At 32.2% G+C, this 17338-nt stretch overlaps 3 protein-coding genes across 3 annotated transcripts in view; 2 read left to right on the top strand and 1 right to left on the bottom strand.

Annotated features, from left to right (window-relative positions):
• Positions 1-5169, bottom strand: part of LOC131942914 (uncharacterized) — a 49752-nt gene extending 44583 nt beyond the window's left edge. The window contains exons 1-5 of the mRNA XM_059302879.1: positions 5028-5169; positions 4111-4245; positions 2514-2657; positions 1514-1708; positions 1073-1279 (exon numbers count right to left, since the gene is read on the bottom strand). Of these exons, the coding sequence (XP_059158862.1) occupies positions 1073-1279; positions 1514-1708; positions 2514-2657; positions 4111-4245; positions 5028-5097 (751 nt within the window). The 5' untranslated portion in view covers positions 5098-5169. The remainder of the gene's footprint in view (positions 1-1072; positions 1280-1513; positions 1709-2513; positions 2658-4110; positions 4246-5027) is intronic.
• A 2384-nt stretch (positions 5170-7553) lies between these two features.
• Positions 7554-9773, top strand: LOC131942913 (uncharacterized). The gene is made up of 6 exons (XM_059302878.1): positions 7554-7684; positions 7793-7941; positions 8120-8244; positions 8544-8688; positions 9097-9212; positions 9710-9773. Exons 1-6 carry the CDS (start codon positions 7612-7614, stop codon positions 9771-9773), a joined length of 672 nt encoding a protein of 223 aa, XP_059158861.1. The 5' UTR covers positions 7554-7611.
• Positions 9774-12826: 3053 nt separating this feature from the next.
• LOC131942916 (uncharacterized) lies at positions 12827-16150 on the top strand. Its single transcript, XM_059302885.1, has 6 exons — positions 12827-12957; positions 13639-13787; positions 13998-14122; positions 14299-14443; positions 14771-14886; positions 15482-16150. Exons 1-6 carry the CDS (start codon positions 12885-12887, stop codon positions 15543-15545), a joined length of 672 nt encoding a protein of 223 aa, XP_059158868.1. The 5' UTR covers positions 12827-12884; the 3' UTR covers positions 15546-16150.
• Positions 16151-17338: the final 1188 nt, after the last annotated feature.

The raw sequence follows: 17338 nt of genomic DNA, 5'->3' as shown, positions 1-17338 counted from the left end.
ATATATATTATTAATTACCTTTGTATCTTTATTTATAAATACAAAATCAAATCTAAAAAAACAATGTGTCTGTGTTTTCTTACTAACATTTTATTTAGATAAGATATTTGCAGGAAAATAGGCCTATCGGATATATGTTTTTTTTTTCTTTAACCAAAGCAGGTTATTAAAACTAACGAGCGATGACATTAAAGCCCTCTGAATAGTCATTTTAAACGGACCAAGCCTGACCACGGCCTTTTATAAACATTGCATCTTAACACTGTTTAAGTTTGATTGATCATTGCTGATGCGACACTAACTTCATTTTGTGTAGTTCCGATACGATAAGCGCCTGGAGAAATATAAGATTCTCGGGAAATGTCATATCGCGGGGCGTAAAATGTACACAATTGAATGGTCTTCTTAAAGGGGATTAGTTCCCTGGAGAATTTAAACTTTTAATTTTCTCAGTTTCTTTTAATCGATTAAAAAGTATAAATAATATAAAGCCTATCTAACGGTTTTTAAATATAATATGTGAAAATTGATTAGTAATGATTAGCAAAGACTAATCATTTGTGTTTGATTTATGGCGATGTAAATGTCTGTGCGCTCATTAGTTCGATGGGTGGGCCTTTTATACAGTAGCGTAGCGGGGGGGGGGGGACATCTGTCCCCGGGCGCCGACCTAGGGGGCGCCAAAATGGGTTGGAAAAATAAATTGAAAGGTTGAGGGGGGTGCAAATCGAAAGTTTGAGGGGGGGGGGTGCATGGTGCAAATGGAAATCTCGAGGGGGGTGAAAATCGAAAGTTTGAGGGGGGGGGGGGGTGCAAATCGAAAAGTTTGTCCCCGGGCGCCTCTGCTTTTATATATGGCATTGCAATTATTTATATATATATATATATATATATATATATATATATATATATATATGTATACATATCATATATATATATATATATATATATATGATATGTATACATATATATATATATATATATATATATATATATATATATATATATATATATATATATATATATATATATAATTACATATTAAATAGAAAGTTAAATGCATACCAATTACCTCTGTTGTATAAAATGTATCTGTTTATATTCATTGGTTGAGGGAATTTCAACATCCAGGTTCCTGAACTCTTTTCTGAAGAGTGTGAACAAGATTCGAATTCTACAATGTTTCCATTAGTGTTTCCGTCAACAGCTTTGGATGAAACGTATCTGTCGTTATAGTTGCTGGACTGCCAGGTCTGTTGCTTTAAGGCGACATTTCGTCCTGAAAGTTTATTTTTCCAAAAAACGTTAATTAAACATATTTTCTCTGATATAAATTAAGCTATTTTTGCATGTTTAATACTTGATATATGTTGATGTATATCATACTTTATGTTGTTTATGATGGTATTACTGTTACGGCAGAAAATTGTGATGTTAGAAACAATAAGCAGCATACAATATAGTTTAAAATTTATAATCATTATCTTCATAGTTTTATTGCTTAGGGGCCTACCTCCATTGATATTAACAGTACAAACAGATATTATCTCTCCAAAGTCTATATCAACCGCTTGAACAGTTGCGTTGTAATTACAGTAGATGTCTACGGTAAAGTCGTCTACTGTGGACATTGTCTGGCTGGTACACGGTGTAAAGCTGCTGGTAGAGTTGGTCTCTTTTACAGCAAGACGGATGTTAGATACTGAGTCTGAAATCAAGTTTAAATGGCATAGCATATTCCCCCATTATCGTGGTTAAATTATATTAAATTATTAAAAAAAAAAAATTTTCATGTTCATAAAATGATAACAAGTTATGGGCTAATACAGTTTATTTAATGTGTATTCAGATAAGTTTTTAAATCCACATGATAAAATAGCAGCTGCTTAAGGTACTGCATAGGAATTAACTATAAATTAGAGCTCATGCTACTAATTTATGTAAAAATAGTGTTGCAAGTCTGAACTCGATTTAGTTTTATGGTAACGGTTTACCAATTTGGTGGAGTGGCTATGGTAACAACAGTGAATTACAGTTATTTTTGGCAAAGTAAAACAAAGATAAGGGAATGATAACTCAATGACGTTATATTAATATCTGATAACTACCAACAAAGCTTATGATACTATGCACATTTTAAAAACGTTTTAACCATATAAAAACCTTTTAAGACATTACAATATCTCGAAATACCCTACAATACCATTTGATACATTACAATACATTACACTATATTGCAATACCTTAGAGCTAAAACCTCAGGCTTATAACATTTAACCTAAAGCTTTAAGCTTTAAACCTTAAACTTGACGAATTTTACTTACTTTGTTTATGTAGTACATACATAATTATATATATATATATATATATATATACATATATATATATATATATATATATATATATATATATATATATATATATATATATATATATATACATATATATATATAACGTACTTCATAGAGAATTGTTATTATGATGTCAGTAACTTTATCTAAGAGTTAGCTTACCATTGTTTTGATACTTTAGTCGTACTGATGTCAGCCCGTGTCTTATTGACCAGCTGATTGTAAAGTTCAGTATAAGAACACATGTACTGTCATCTCCGTCAGTTACGTTTGACGTTATTGTTGAACCTAACGGTGCAAGATCGTCTGGAAAACGATGAATGTAATGGATTTTTTATGTAATTGTTTAAATTTTAATAAACATCAATTAACTTGAAGAATTTAGTTTATCGAATCATAACCACATTGTGTATGTGTTCTAAAAGTCCACACATATTAGGAGAAATACTATCTGATAGAAAGTGAAACATGTTAACATGACCACACTCTACCTCCGCACAATACCACCCCCCCTTTGTGTAACAAATATAGCTGTTATCGTTTCCTGTTTAGAATATGTAGGCCTGTATATAAAGCAACGCTGTCTAAAGTAATAGAAATTGGATTACTAACATTTAAATGAGAAGACAATTATTAAAACAGACAAGATACACACATTTTATCCTTGACCCGTATGCCTGATCCGCGTAAACGTTAAAAAACGACTCAAATTGTAACACGAGATAAACATCTATTCTATGGACCTAATGGGCCAAATATCTTAAATTTTTTGAAACATGAATCGATTAAATATTAAATCTATGTTTTGAATTAGTGTTATTTAAAATGTCGCATAGGCCTATTCATGTTGTTGTATCAACTAAAATTAAAATCTACCTTATACATGAAGTTGGAGTGATAAAGACGTTCTACGTTTATTCTGAATTATAGAAAAGACTCTGTGGGGCCATAACTGGTTGATAATTATGATTAAGCTGGATGAGCTAAACAGGATTTCTCTTAATTTTAGTAACATCCAAAGTTTCTCTTATCATTACAATTAAAAATATTTTCCTATCGAATGTTTCTATTTACAAGCTGAATTATTTTTTTTATAACCTTACTGGTTCAGAATTTACAAAAACAAAATATGACAATTTTTCTTGTTAAAAAGTATACATTTCTTTGTAAATTGCATTTGGTAAGCTTAAAGTATAATCTAATATTAAACCTTTCATTCGTAGCTATAGAATTAATGTTTGTACATAAGTATTTACAAAGGTCAACCTTTTAAATACAATTTTAGAAATGTAATCTGAACTAACCACTTATAGTCACACGTTTTAAAGTTTTAAAGTTTCTATTTCCTCGTGAATGCAACAAATGGAGTTTGCCTACTGTTTCAGCAAAGAAACAAGTTTTTCGCATATAATTATTTTTAATTTTTTTTAGTGATCTCCATAATCTGGAAGTGGTAATTTACTTACGTTTTGGTTTACAAATTAAAAAAAAACAACAATAAATTGAGTAGTTTCATAGATAAAAGATTTTTAGTGACCTCAGAAGTTCTTCAGACTAATTTTGAATTATCAAAGAATAAAACTCCTTGTATTAACACAACAATTTTTTTCAACTAACCTCTAAAAATGTGTATAATTATTATTTTAAACAGTAAAAATCACGAGTGATTGTTATAATAGGCATTTCTTACCTAAATTTTAGTCGGTTGTTGCTCAACTTTGAACTAAATATGATCTTCGTTTGAATAAATGCTACTTACAATACTGACATAGAGGACCAAACCATCCTCCTGTACAAGTAGAGTTTGTTAAACACAGACCATTGTCATCGCAATTATTGTCAGTACAATGACATTTATATTGACAATTGTCGCCAAACCATCCAGTTGTACATTCTGGAAAAAAATGATAAATAGATTATGTAATTCTCGATAAAAGTCTCAATCATTCGCCACATTTCCATTTTAGTTACGCATATTTGTTAATAAGAATCGCCATTTGCTATGGCTATTTCTAAGCAATACTATGATTAACAAATTTTTTTAAAGAAAGGGATTATTAATTTTTTTTTAAATTCTTAATTTCAGTGCTTATGTTTATAGGCTTAACGTTGTTTATTGTTATTTTCTGAAATAACATGATTTTTAAATTAAAATTTATGTTAGGGGCAGAATTAAACATTTAATACATTTTATAAATAGATGACTAGTAATGATGTTACTTCAAAATCAATGTTATCTTCAGTCTTGGCTTCAAGAAATGTATAGGCTATTTGTCTTATGGTTCATTTCAATCAGTTTTACTTTTTTACAATATAACTAATCCTTATTACTTGCTGAATCGGAAAAATGGGTATAACATAGTGCAATTTCTTCTTCTTCTTCGTTTTTAATTTTTTAGTGTTGAAAGGGATCGAGATTTATCTGCCAGTGGGTTTGAACTCGAGACTTTTTCGAATTTATCAACCATGAGCTTTTTGCCGACTCGACCACGCCTCCAACACAATTAAGGATACGTGTCAACTGGTTATGCGCCATTGAGGCCATTGACTCCGATTTCAGTCTGCTTTTCTTTTTGGATTTGCTTCCATAGCCTTTGTCCAACCAATAACAAGCTACAAGACCTCTAGTGCATTAACTGACAAAGACGTTTAGTAAGTGTAATAAATTTACCATACCTGATAGAACAGAAGCAATCGGCCAGCAAAAAACAAATAGTCCTACTAAGAAAACATTCTTTATCTCCATGTGATCCAAACTGATTATTCATATATTAGAGGTTCACATGTATGTATTAATACATTACCATTTCTAAGTTATAGCCTTTGCATTTACAAACGTGTTTCTTTTTTATGGAATATTATGTAGCTTGTTAGATTAATCATATATATGTTTCAGTTACTTAAATGTTTATATTATAACATCTGCTTATGTATATATATATATATATATATATATTTCAACTGGCGATGGATACACATACATTGCCTAAACAAATGTATCTACAAAACGATTGAAAAAAAAAGATCTGCTATAAATGTAGTGCTATGAATTTCTTTTTACATGAACTAACGACACACCGTGTTAAAAACATTATACAAATAGTAGCTGTACGCATGACCAGGTATTTAGGTCAGAGATAAAAAAGCTTTTCATTCTATAAATTTCTTCGACTAGAAAAAAATATTGATTTCTAGATAGGGTTTTTTCCACACGTTTTATAACTCTCATGTGTAATTTATACATTTTATTTATTGTAAATATTGCTTCTCTTTTTAAAAGACTTTTTCCTCTCTTTTTCTCTCGCCCCCCCTCTCTATCTCTCTCTCTCTCTCTCTCTCTCTCTCTTTATATATATATATATATATATATATATATATATATATATATATATATATATATATATATATATATATATATATATATATATATATATATATGTGTGTGTGTGTGTGGAGGATAGGGGTTGTGAGGGTTGTGGGTTACGGGAATCCCAAACGCAAATGCACATGACAAAAATAAACACACAAACACACCTCAGCATAAGCATGCACACACGCACACACACACACACACACACCAACATATGTAGACGTTCTCCGGCAGGTGGTCATTATTTATTAGCAACATCAAAAAACATACACACTATCCTTGATCCATCTATTGAAAATTGCTGCTTTAATCTCCATGTTCTTTTTATTGCAGCCCATTGAGCTAGATTTGGCAGTCTCAAGCATAGCGCTTTGAATTAGACGCTTTGATAATTTCCTTTTACAACCTTCCTAGCTTTATCTAGCAAGACGGGTTCTTTCAGACTGTACCTATTCAACTTCCGAAGAGCTTTATTCAAGCGGAAAAAAATTCTTGTGTATACATTTTGATAGTGTGTTATCTTGTCAACAGTCAATAGGACATGTGTACAGTGCTTTTTTAGCATTAGTTTTTTAAGAGGTATCACAATTATTGAAACAAGTAGCAACATAGGTTTGGGTTTATTCTTTTAAGTTTCTTTACAAAACGTCTGCAAATAGTAGTGAGAAGCAACTGTTTAATGTGTATACGTTTTTATCCCTTCTTGTCATTGTTATCTTTCGCTGTTATCGGAAATCACTGAAAAATTGATAAATAACTACAAATTTGATATAATACTTATAAATTAAATTTTATCTACCTAGCTGTAACGGTACTCAGTTATCCTGTTTACAGACATACACACACACTCAGACATACGGACAGAATTACAAAGCCAAATTTATCTGACTCGAATACGCATAAAACGCGGAAATTTTGATTCAGCTGGATTTATAATTTCCCCCCAATAAAAATAAGTGCCCTATACTTCGTATACGAGGTGTAAAACTGTGAAAACTGTCAAAATTTCATGCGATTTTTGTGCACGATTACAATATTTCCTCTATACTCTCTATATGTGAAAGTAAAAAAGAAAACAACTCAATCATAAGCTTCTCTACGAAATATTTTGTTATGTTGAAGCAAAAAAAAAGTTGCAAAGGCGAGACAACTCCTGTTTTTCTAATAATCCTATTGCTAAAATTAGTTATTTTGCCTGTCAAAGTTCTTTGGAGTAAGACTTGCATTTCATAATTATGTTTTAGAGCCATTACAAGCATTCGTTGAAACAACTTTTAACTTGAAGTTTCATGAACACACTCATCACATTTGATACGTGCGAATTAGTGTGTGTGTTAACCTGCGTAGAGTAAAATTAAGCCATACATACTTGTGCATTAAATAAGCACAATTAAAATTAGAAACAAATGTAAGCGATAACAAAAAAAAATCAATCTGATAACGAATGCAGTGCTTTTAATTTCCTCTTGTTGAATTAAAAAATGCATTAATATTTTAGTAAAACATGAAACGTCATCGTTTAAAAAATTATATTTCCATTTATAATCATATAATACATTGTTTTTCCACCATATTATTAAGGCTAGTTTTTATTATATATTATTTAACACGGAAATCAATAGAAATTAACACATTACTATATAAAAATACGGTAGTGTTGTATGTAGCTAGTAGCTTGATTCTGTTGTTCATGTTTTTTTTTCTTTGACATATATTAACCAATGTTTGTGCTACATCGATTTGGTGATCAGTTCAGTGACACATACCACATCAGGCGTCAAACTCAAGCACTTAACGTCAATTAGCTGCTCCGTCGCTGGCTCATTCACGAGTGTAATCGATATATTTAGGTTTACCACATCTTATCAAAGAGAAGTCTGTTTAATCACAATGACATTTCTATTACTAACAGCTGTTTTAGTGGTGAGTTTAGCAGCTCATTTGGTGCAAACATTGACCACGGGTAAGCGGAATCTTAGTTTCTATATTGCTTTATTGAATTGATTTATTTTTAAAATCCACCTTGTTAACTGAGCGATATATGTATGTGTTTATATTTTCTCTACCTAAGGGTGTGGCTGCTCTCTGGAGACCAGGCTATTGGCTATTTTATGTGGTGAGTACAGCAATGCTGGAGATATCGGGCGGTTACGTCAAGGTCAAGCACACGATGAAGTGACCTTTGTGTTTCAGGAAGTTGATGTTCCAGCTCTACAGCATGTAAGTTGAAAGTACGGTTCGGATCTGTATAAATCAATAATAGTCTCTAAAAAAATATTAATGTTATATTAGCTTATATTCATTGCATGTTTTTCAAAAGTAGGTTTGTTAGCCTAATATTGTTGATTAACTTTAAGTCCACCTGTACGCAACAATATTTTTCCTATTGTCACCTTAGAACAGGGTGATTTACTTTGAAGAAAAACTGAACTCGGTCGTACTGAGACAAGAGGTTTTGGTATTGGACAGGACTGTTTACGGTGCTGTCAAGTTATCGGTTCACAACTTCAACCTTCCTGCTGAGTACGTATTTTTGCTGATACATATAACTGTTGCACTTATTGGCCACTTCGCACATCATTCAAGGTATTTACTTTTGACGAGACCTATCACTGTAGTACTGATCTCAGATTGCTTCCAGAGAAACATGCCTTATGCCATTTTTAAAAATGTTCACAACAAAACCGTTTCAATTTGTTTTCCTCGGTTTTTTGTTTACATTAAAACACTATTAAATTACAATTGTTGTGTAATACGAAATATCTGACATAATGCCTGTCTGGATAAAGAACACAATACTAATCTCATTAAAACACTTTCAGATCTGGAAACTTTAGCGTGTCTCTTCTACACGACCTGCCCCTATCCGCCTTCACATCCCGACCTGACTGTGTGACCGTATACAGACCAGTAGAGTACAACTTATTCGTTGGCATTTATCCAGACTGCTCTGGACGGCTACAACTGGTGGGTGTCACTTTGCTTATTCAAACAGCACGTTCACATTGATTTCATCTTCATCGCAAGCATAAGCAAAGTATTCTAATGCTCGTACTATGATGTTTGGTATCCTACATACATGGTCTATTTATTTGTGTATAACTGTGTCCTTACCTGTTTCTTTATTTTTGGTAAATTAACGTATGTATGCACATATGTGGCGGAAGGCGTTTTATAAAAACATTTCCCCCCACGGAACATGTATACTTATTTGTTGCAAGTGTTTTTTCTCCCAGATATTTATAGTATAAATGTCGAAAATGTAAACGCGGTGTTATGGAAAAACTATTTTGTTGTCGATTTTATAGCACTTTACCCTCATTTGTCTTATTTATATGTCATCTTCCCTATAAAAAATGTATATTTTAACTTCAGCAAACCATACCGCACCCTTTTGTGCTTAGTTGTAACGCCATCTCTGTTGTGGGGAGAGTTAAATTCTCTCTCGAGTCTGCAAGCAACATCCCATACTCTGTTTGGAAAATAAACAGGTGCAGTAATGGTCATTAAAGTTACCAAGTACAATAGAAAGTTATGTGTATACAAGTATTATGTCTGTATGTTGTAGCCTACTCATGTGTGATATCGTGTTGTCGTGTTGCGTTACAAACGAGTAGTTAATTCAATTGCAGATTTCTATAGTACCATTCAATCAATTCATTGTCTTCTGATTTTTAATAATATTTTGATGTGTTATTTTTTTAAACGTGCCATACACTATATAAATAAATTGTTTACCCTTTCAATAATGTATATATTTGCATTCCTGATTATTAAGGATTCAAAATACACAATCATCAATACTTTATTTGCATTTATTATCAAATCATAACAAAAGTATATTTTCATTTACTATACATGCATATCAAATTATATTCTTTTCACTACGCAAGCAAGATAATATGTTTTGTATTACGCTAGGTGACAAAGATTATTATCTGCTACCGAGTGAAGCCAATGTTTACATTTCTGAACGATTTTATTCCAGCTTGCCACTGAAGTCTTACGGTAATTGTGGTGAATCAATCTTAGAAGAACTGTGTACCTGTTGATCGAGAATTAGTTTACAGAAATTGCAAAAAACCTTGTTTTACAGTATATGATATACACAATAAAATAATTTCCTCAAAAATATTTCTCCTTATTTTTTAAAATGTGAAAATACTCGGCACCTTATTCATGACAGTTACATGTGTACAATTTCTTACGAAGCGAAATATACAAACACATGCATACACATACATGCATACACACACACTCATATAGGTTATATTGTTATATTAATGTATATGCATATATAAATATAATATACATACATATATAAACATAATGTACATAATAAAGAGTATTTAATCAGCAACATCCTAATGTGCATAGATGTTATATAATGTGGACTTATATTGAAGTGTATGTGTATTTACCGGCTTAGTTAACACCCCTCCCCCTTTGATTTAAAAGACATTGCTATTCTAAAATGTCAATTGAAAAGAGTGTTAATCTGTTAGGTACTATACCTAAGATTGCGGCTGTTCACTGGAGACCAGACAATTGGCAATTTTATCAGGAGAGTACAGCAACGCAGGAGGTATTAGACGGTTGCTGCTACCTACAGCACACGATGAAGTGACCTTTGTGTATCAGGAAGTTGATGTTCCTGCTCTACAGCGTAAGTATCAGCCGTGATTTCAGTTAAAACAAAAGTTACTTGATTTTTTTTGTAATCACATCACACTATATTAAAATAATTTCATTTACAGTTCCCTAGAATACAGTTACACTACATATAAATAAATGCAGTAGACCCTATAATTCTCCAAGCAAAAACACATGCGTTTGCGCGATGTTTGCTGGAAGTAGTTATCTGTATGTGTGTGCTCACTGTATTCACCCACTCGCGAACCATCAAACACACCTATCGATATGCCAGAGGGGCAAAGATGTACAAAATGCAAATGTTCCTCATAAAACCAAGTCTTAGCTCATTAGTACGCTACATAAACGTCAACATTTCTTATCCGCTTTATTACATACCTCAATAAAAAATAAAAATAAAAAAACTTTTAAAAAAACTAATTAGCTACTAATGCCTTGGATGAGTTATCGATTTTGTGCCGTCATATTTGTCTTCTAAATTATCCCTTTTTAATGCATTTTTTCCATATAAAATTATTAACGAATCTTATTATTTTTTAAATATCTGACCTATTAAAATTTGAGTAGCTGATTTAAAAAAATTTAAATTATGTCGCCGTTTTAGATAACAAATCCTAAATACAACTAATTTCAAAAGATGAAAGTTTAGGTACGTTGATGCCAATGTATGGAGCAATCATTAAAATACAATAACATGTTCTATTACAAAAAGTAAATTCTAAGATAATAAATAAAAGATGCATCAAACAAATTAAACGTTTGTTCTACATTTTAAATAGTATTGTATAAGTACACTAGGTAAAACCCTGTTGATTAAAAAGGCACACACCTTGCGTAAACCAACAAGCAACATCACCGGACAGGCATTCCATTGGAATCCCCAAATAAACTTGGAAAATGTCAGTTGTCAGTGAAGCCGAAGTAGCCGTTATGAAATCGTCCATAACAGTGAAAAAGTTGTGTTGCGTCCCTACGCTACTGAAGGATCCACTGATCCACCCATAATAACATGCTGATGTTTATCCACATTTAATTGCATCTTTTACAAACGCCTTTTGTGAAAAAATTTAAACCTAGCCTACTTTTGTCATCGTCTAAAATGTGTTTTTTTTTTTAATCTTGATAAAATGTAATCTGGAAAACAAGTACGTGTTCCATTATATAACATTCAAATACTTTTCTATAAAATAGATTGCAAGCTAGAAATTGATTGATTATTTTACCACCTATTGTTGCATATTTAATTAAATATTTTTACTCGATTTAATTTAAGCCATATCAGGCTCCATTAAAAATGTTTCGTTTTCTTTCAGGGTTTTTTTCTTGGAGGAGCAAGTGAATATTCCCTCCCCCACCCACACCATCGCAAATATGTGTAGACATACTTGGCACCCGAGTAGATTTATTTTACTGTGTTAATGACTGCTGCTATCATCTGCCTTTTTCTAAAACTTTTAGGCGCTCAGTAAGTGGTTGGTTACATTTAGATATTCGTTTCAGAAAATACGCACCGTTTTAATTTCTTGACGATATAAGCACTATTGTTTGAATGTGTAAAAATGTTGTTTTTGGCATTGCTAGTTCAGTTCAAATGTAGGCCTATTTGTGAGTTTATCTCTTTTAATTACAAATTGATAAAAAGGGTATTCCTTTATCTGCAGAATCATATACACGTGTCTTACGTTTTTCACTACACAAGCATGACAATTTATATGCCTTTTAAAATTGTATTCCCTTTACTCTTTATTATTTCAGTTATAATACTCAACTCATATACTTTTCTGCTGCCAAATATCAACATGTACTTTCAATAGAGTGAAGCTTATTTGACTAATGTCCGCAACATTCTAAAAAGGGAAGACAAACAGAAACACATTGGACAGGTTTTTTAATGGCCTGCATGTGAAAATGAGGGGAGCGTTGCGAAACAGATTAATGCTAGTCTTAGTGAAGAGAAAGCAGTGGCTCAAATTAAGCGAAGAAAAAAAAACAACGGTGCAACAGTTTTTAACTTCAATTAAGTTCAAATTCATACGTTTCATGTGTAGATTTAAAAGTTAAAACTAATGCATCAATTAAATCGACGGAAAGATAAAGCATTAACAGCGTTTTGGGTAAGATGCTAGATGAAGCATTTCAGACTATCTCTTCTACCTTGCACTTCTGTAATCATATCGCTCGCCAGCCTTATGGAGATTAAGAATTGTGTATCTTTAGCGGTCTTCTATTATGAAACCAGTCTCAAGCGAGTGTGCCTTCACTCAAATAGGCCCTATCTAACCGGCCATGGGAGTATGTATGTAATACCTGTATCGCATTTTTAACGAGTTTAATTATCTTTGGATCGATTTGTCTTGGTCGTCTTTGATGTGAAGTTAGCCATCTGTGAGCGTCAACACCCAGCACTAAACGTCAAGCTTGCGACATCAATAAACGTTCTCTAGTTATAACAATCAATACATGCGTCTAGAGGTTTATCAGTCGACGATAGTGTTGATCACAGTACAACCATGTTTATTCTAATACAAACTGTGATTATTGCCGTGAGCATATCCCTGAGTCGGGGACAAACATCGACCGCAGGTTGGGTAAAATAAAATATATTTTATTGCTTTTTCTGAACACATTTCTTAAACGTAACATCTGGTTAAAGTAAAATAATATGTCATTGTTTTGTGTAAATTTCATAAAAGTAACAGCAAACTACAAGCTTTAAATCAAAATGTCAAAAAATCAATTAGGCCTATAAATTCCTAAATACATTTTTTACCAACCAAGGTGATGATGATCAAATAGCTATAAATTGGAATATAAATAAATGCCCATTATGATGCAAAAAAATGTATTCAAATTTTACTCATTAAAACCAATTATTTATGTTTACAATATGGACTACAGTTCTAGAAAATACAGCATAAGAAGATAGCTATCTCAAGTTATCACTTATATCCGGAACTAGGTGAATTACATATTTATGACATTTTCAATTTCTTAGCAATATTTGTAAAAATATTTGACCCAACAATGCGCCAAGATTCTGGAATTTCAAAAAAATATCTATAAAATATTCATATTGTATCAGAAATAAGGATCCCAATGTTCCCTGTAGTACAGGAACAAATATAAATGTATTTTGTACACCCTAAGCATTGCATATGTTCCCTGTAGTACAGGAACAAATATAAATGTATTTTGTACATCCACAGAATGCGGATGTTCCCTGTAGTACAGGAGCAAATATAACTTTAATGTGTACATCCACAGAGTGCGGATGTTCCCTGGAGACGAGGTTTCTGGCGATCATATCTGGTGAGTACAGTAATGCCGGGGACATCGGACGTGAGAGCACCACTGCTGCACAAGATGAGCTCAAGGTCACTCTACAGGAAGTCTTCGTCCCAGCGTTCCTGCCGGTCAGTAGACACAACTCTTTTAATACTGTCTGAATTATGGCCGTTGCACTCATTTACACTATAATAACTAACACTAAAATGCATACTTTAACGCTACCTTTAGTTTGTATTATACGTTTTAAGCAGCGCACAACAGTTAATACCTACTCATGCTCTTATTAAGATTGAATGTGAATAATACTAAACCATATGTATGCTATACCAATTTAGAACAGGGTGCTCTACTTTGAAGAAAAAGTCAACTCAGAGATATTAAGACAAGAGATTCTGGTGATTAGTGTAACAGATGAAAGCTTCGTCAAGATGGTGTCTTACAACTTCACCCTGTCTAGTGGGTTAGTATATCGCTGCAACAGTAACTATCTTACTGTTTTAAAGATAGATCGCTGTAAAGATATATATATATATATATATATATATATATATATATATATATATATATATATATATATATATATATATATATATATGTATTTGTGTATGTATTTACGGTTCTACATTGTCTGTCTAGGTCTGAAAACTTCAATGTGTCCCTCCTGAATGATCTGCCTCTATCTGCCTTCTACTCGCGCCCTGAGTGTGTGTCCATATACCGACCTATGGAGTACAACATCTTCATTGGGACCTATCCTGACTGTACAGGGCACTTTAATGGGGTAAAGAATCACATCATTGACTCGTTTCAAACGCAGTAAAACAGTAATGCTGTATTATAGATGGGAATGTTTGTTTTATTTCGCGGTAATTACTAACTCAATATCAATCAATGTTGGTCTAAACAAATATTCACTTTACTATATCAAACTGTTCGATATGAAATCAGAGCAATGAAAACATGTATTTGACATTAACTTGTAAAATAAAATAAAATTATCTTATACATTTTTACAGTCGATCAACAATATTTTACTTTGTAAAAAGTATAGTAAATAAGCTTTCATAGATATGATAAAATGTTGTGGTAGATCAATATCTTTTTTTAGGAAGTTGCATCGTATACAATTATGCAGAGCTGTAACTCTATCGCCTTGGTTTCAAGCTTTAATATTTTCCCTGAAGCTTCCAGCGCTGTCCCTTACTCTATTTGGAAAATAAACAGGTAGTACAACTGCATTAGAAAGATAAAAAAGACGTATGAATAAAGCAGCTTTTAATGTATTGGAGCAACATTAGATAAAAAAAAATATTGTTACGATTTGTTTTTCACTAAACAATTGGCATTAGTTCTATATGAGTGTCACGGCCATTACACCATAGATATACTAGATGTAGGTATTAACATATGATTTCTTTAAACAATTATTGTAAATATTTAAAAAGTATCCAATTAAAAATGAACGAAAACGTTTGAAAGATTGGATTTGAAATAGAGCTTGAAGAACTTTTTTTTTTAAATATTTGAAACAACATGATCATTTGTTTTCGCTAATCTTTTAATATTTGAATAAAGTATAAAGCTTTCTTCATTTGCATGAATGACCCATTACAGTAATCAGCCAAAAAGTTGATATTTTAACTCTCAAAAAAATATAAACCAATGCCCCAATTTGTGTACGCATAATTATCTTTAAATATTGTTTTATATTAGATTATTTTTTTTAAACAAATTAGACTCACCTGCTAAATCTACCGCTGTGCGTGACTTGCTTGCAACATTTTTGTGAAATAAAACACTAACTGGTATCTCCTTTCAGCTATCCACTGCTGAACTACGGAACCTGTGGAGAAACCATATTCGATGATATCTGTACCTGCTGATCTGCCTTCTGTGGCCGCGTTTACCCGATGCGTTCAGCATTAGCATAAGATACAATCATTTAGACAAGAATTCCCCGTTGTGTGCATGTGTGCTTAACTCTAGAGCATTCGTTTCTTTTAAAAATGTGTTCTGGATTATATAAATACTGTAAAATTAATGTTTATTATGAGTTATTAAATAAGAAACTAAAAATAAAATAACTGTATAACTTTTATCGATTCGGGAAAAATAAATAAATAAAAATGTATTTCTTTAGCTACGATAAAAATGCCTTAGTTGTTTTTATAATGCATTACAATTTTCATTATACGTTCTCTTTTTAGGTTTCGTCTCGGCCAAGTTACATTTTTAATTCTCCAAACTTAACTAGCCTGAACGATCTAATGGGTGATGTTTCCCACAGTAGTTTCCCCTTATATACATGTTTTTGTTAGTGAGCTGTGTTTATTGTCGAATTTAAATCGAAATTATTACCATTTTATTGGCAATTTTAGAGGCAACTAAACACAATGGTCGAAATGCATCACTCGAATAGAGTAAAAAACTGAGTAACAGCTGTCTCTACAAAATCCTAAACAATAAATAAACCTTGACGTTACACAAATTGAATAGTTATTGCTTTTTCTCGATATATAAAAATGCTGATCTAAAAATTGATAAGTCGTTGAATGGACTGCTGTATGATACCTGTAGCTAATATGTGACACAAATATGTCTAGAGCTTGTCAATACAAACACATTAGCTCAATATTATGTTTCAGACATCAGATAACCTCAGAAAAATAAACGTCACCCATCTGTGTAAACTAACTACTTAACGTCAATAATCGACCACTTTGATCAGTTCACCATCTATTTTAACAACAAGGGTAACAGTGGGAAATCGATTTCATTTATCTTTTATACATAAAAGAAAAAAAATTCTCGAGGCAAATTATTGTGTTTCGGCATATCCATCTTCTTTTTCCTAAAGCTCTATTTCAAAATTTAAAAGTAAAAAATACTTTTGTAGTATGGTGTTCCGTCACCATTACGTGACACACTAAGTGCCAAATGTACATTGCTTGTACTTACACTAGTATGTGTTACTACTGACATGGTGGCTTCCTATGTTATAACGTGAGAATACACACATATTAAAAAAAACATTTCTAATAGCAAGCTTTTAAATGCACTGAAACTAAGAAAACCTGCTTTTTTATTACATACGAGTCGACCCGCGGCGTATCATACGCCGCTATTTAGTTGTTTTATTTTCTACTTTTCAGTAATTCACAATTTGTGAATTCGGCAGTACCAATGCTGCCACTTAATATATTTGCTTTAAAACACTATCAGTAGCTCGTTAAGGACGATACCACCCCCCTCATTTCCCCAACCCCTACCCCACCCCCGTGAAAACAGCCTCCTCTTAGTTACCTCCCCTAAGTTTAAAATCGTTTCAAACTAAATTATCGGCCCCTATTAACCGTCACTAAACCCGGCTCTACGACTGTAAACATTTAGCGTGAGCCACAGCTCACCAGATCATGTAGGGGTGGGATGGTAGGGAGCGCGCTTACAGCTTGTTTTTTAGCGTCTCCCAGAAGAGAATTATATATATATATATATTTTAGTGAACAAACATAGCTTTTATGAGAGAAAGCAAGTTTATTTTCTTAATCTTCGTTGCATTTAAAAGCTTGCTATTAGAAAGTTTTTAATATTTGTTTTAGTTTTTACTTTTTGGTAATGAATAATCTATATCTACCAATGCTGCAACTGAAAATATATGCATTAAAACACTATCAGT

This window comes from Physella acuta, unplaced genomic scaffold, assembly GCF_028476545.2.
Source record: "Physella acuta isolate Inbredline_101_S28 unplaced genomic scaffold, ASM2847654v3 ptg000432l, whole genome shotgun sequence".
NCBI lineage: Eukaryota > Metazoa > Mollusca > Gastropoda > Physidae > Physella > Physella acuta.
This window is presented reverse-complemented; position numbering and strand designations above follow the sequence as displayed.

Excerpts from the sequence above, each read along its gene's own strand:
- LOC131942916 (XM_059302885.1), top strand. The coding sequence starts at position 12,885 with ATGTTTATTCTAATACAAACTGTGATTATTGCCGTGAGCATATCCCTG. Across the intron at positions 13,788-13,997 it reads TCGTCCCAGCGTTCCTGCCG|AACAGGGTGCTCTACTTTGA; the intron begins GTCAGTAGACAC and ends ATACCAATTTAG. Across the intron at positions 14,123-14,298 it reads AACTTCACCCTGTCTAGTGG|GTCTGAAAACTTCAATGTGT; the intron begins GTTAGTATATCG and ends TTGTCTGTCTAG.
- LOC131942913 (XM_059302878.1), top strand. The coding sequence starts at position 7,612 with ATGACATTTCTATTACTAACAGCTGTTTTAGTGGTGAGTTTAGCAGCT. Across the intron at positions 7,942-8,119 it reads ATGTTCCAGCTCTACAGCAT|AACAGGGTGATTTACTTTGA; the intron begins GTAAGTTGAAAG and ends TTGTCACCTTAG. Across the intron at positions 8,245-8,543 it reads AACTTCAACCTTCCTGCTGA|ATCTGGAAACTTTAGCGTGT; the intron begins GTACGTATTTTT and ends AAACACTTTCAG.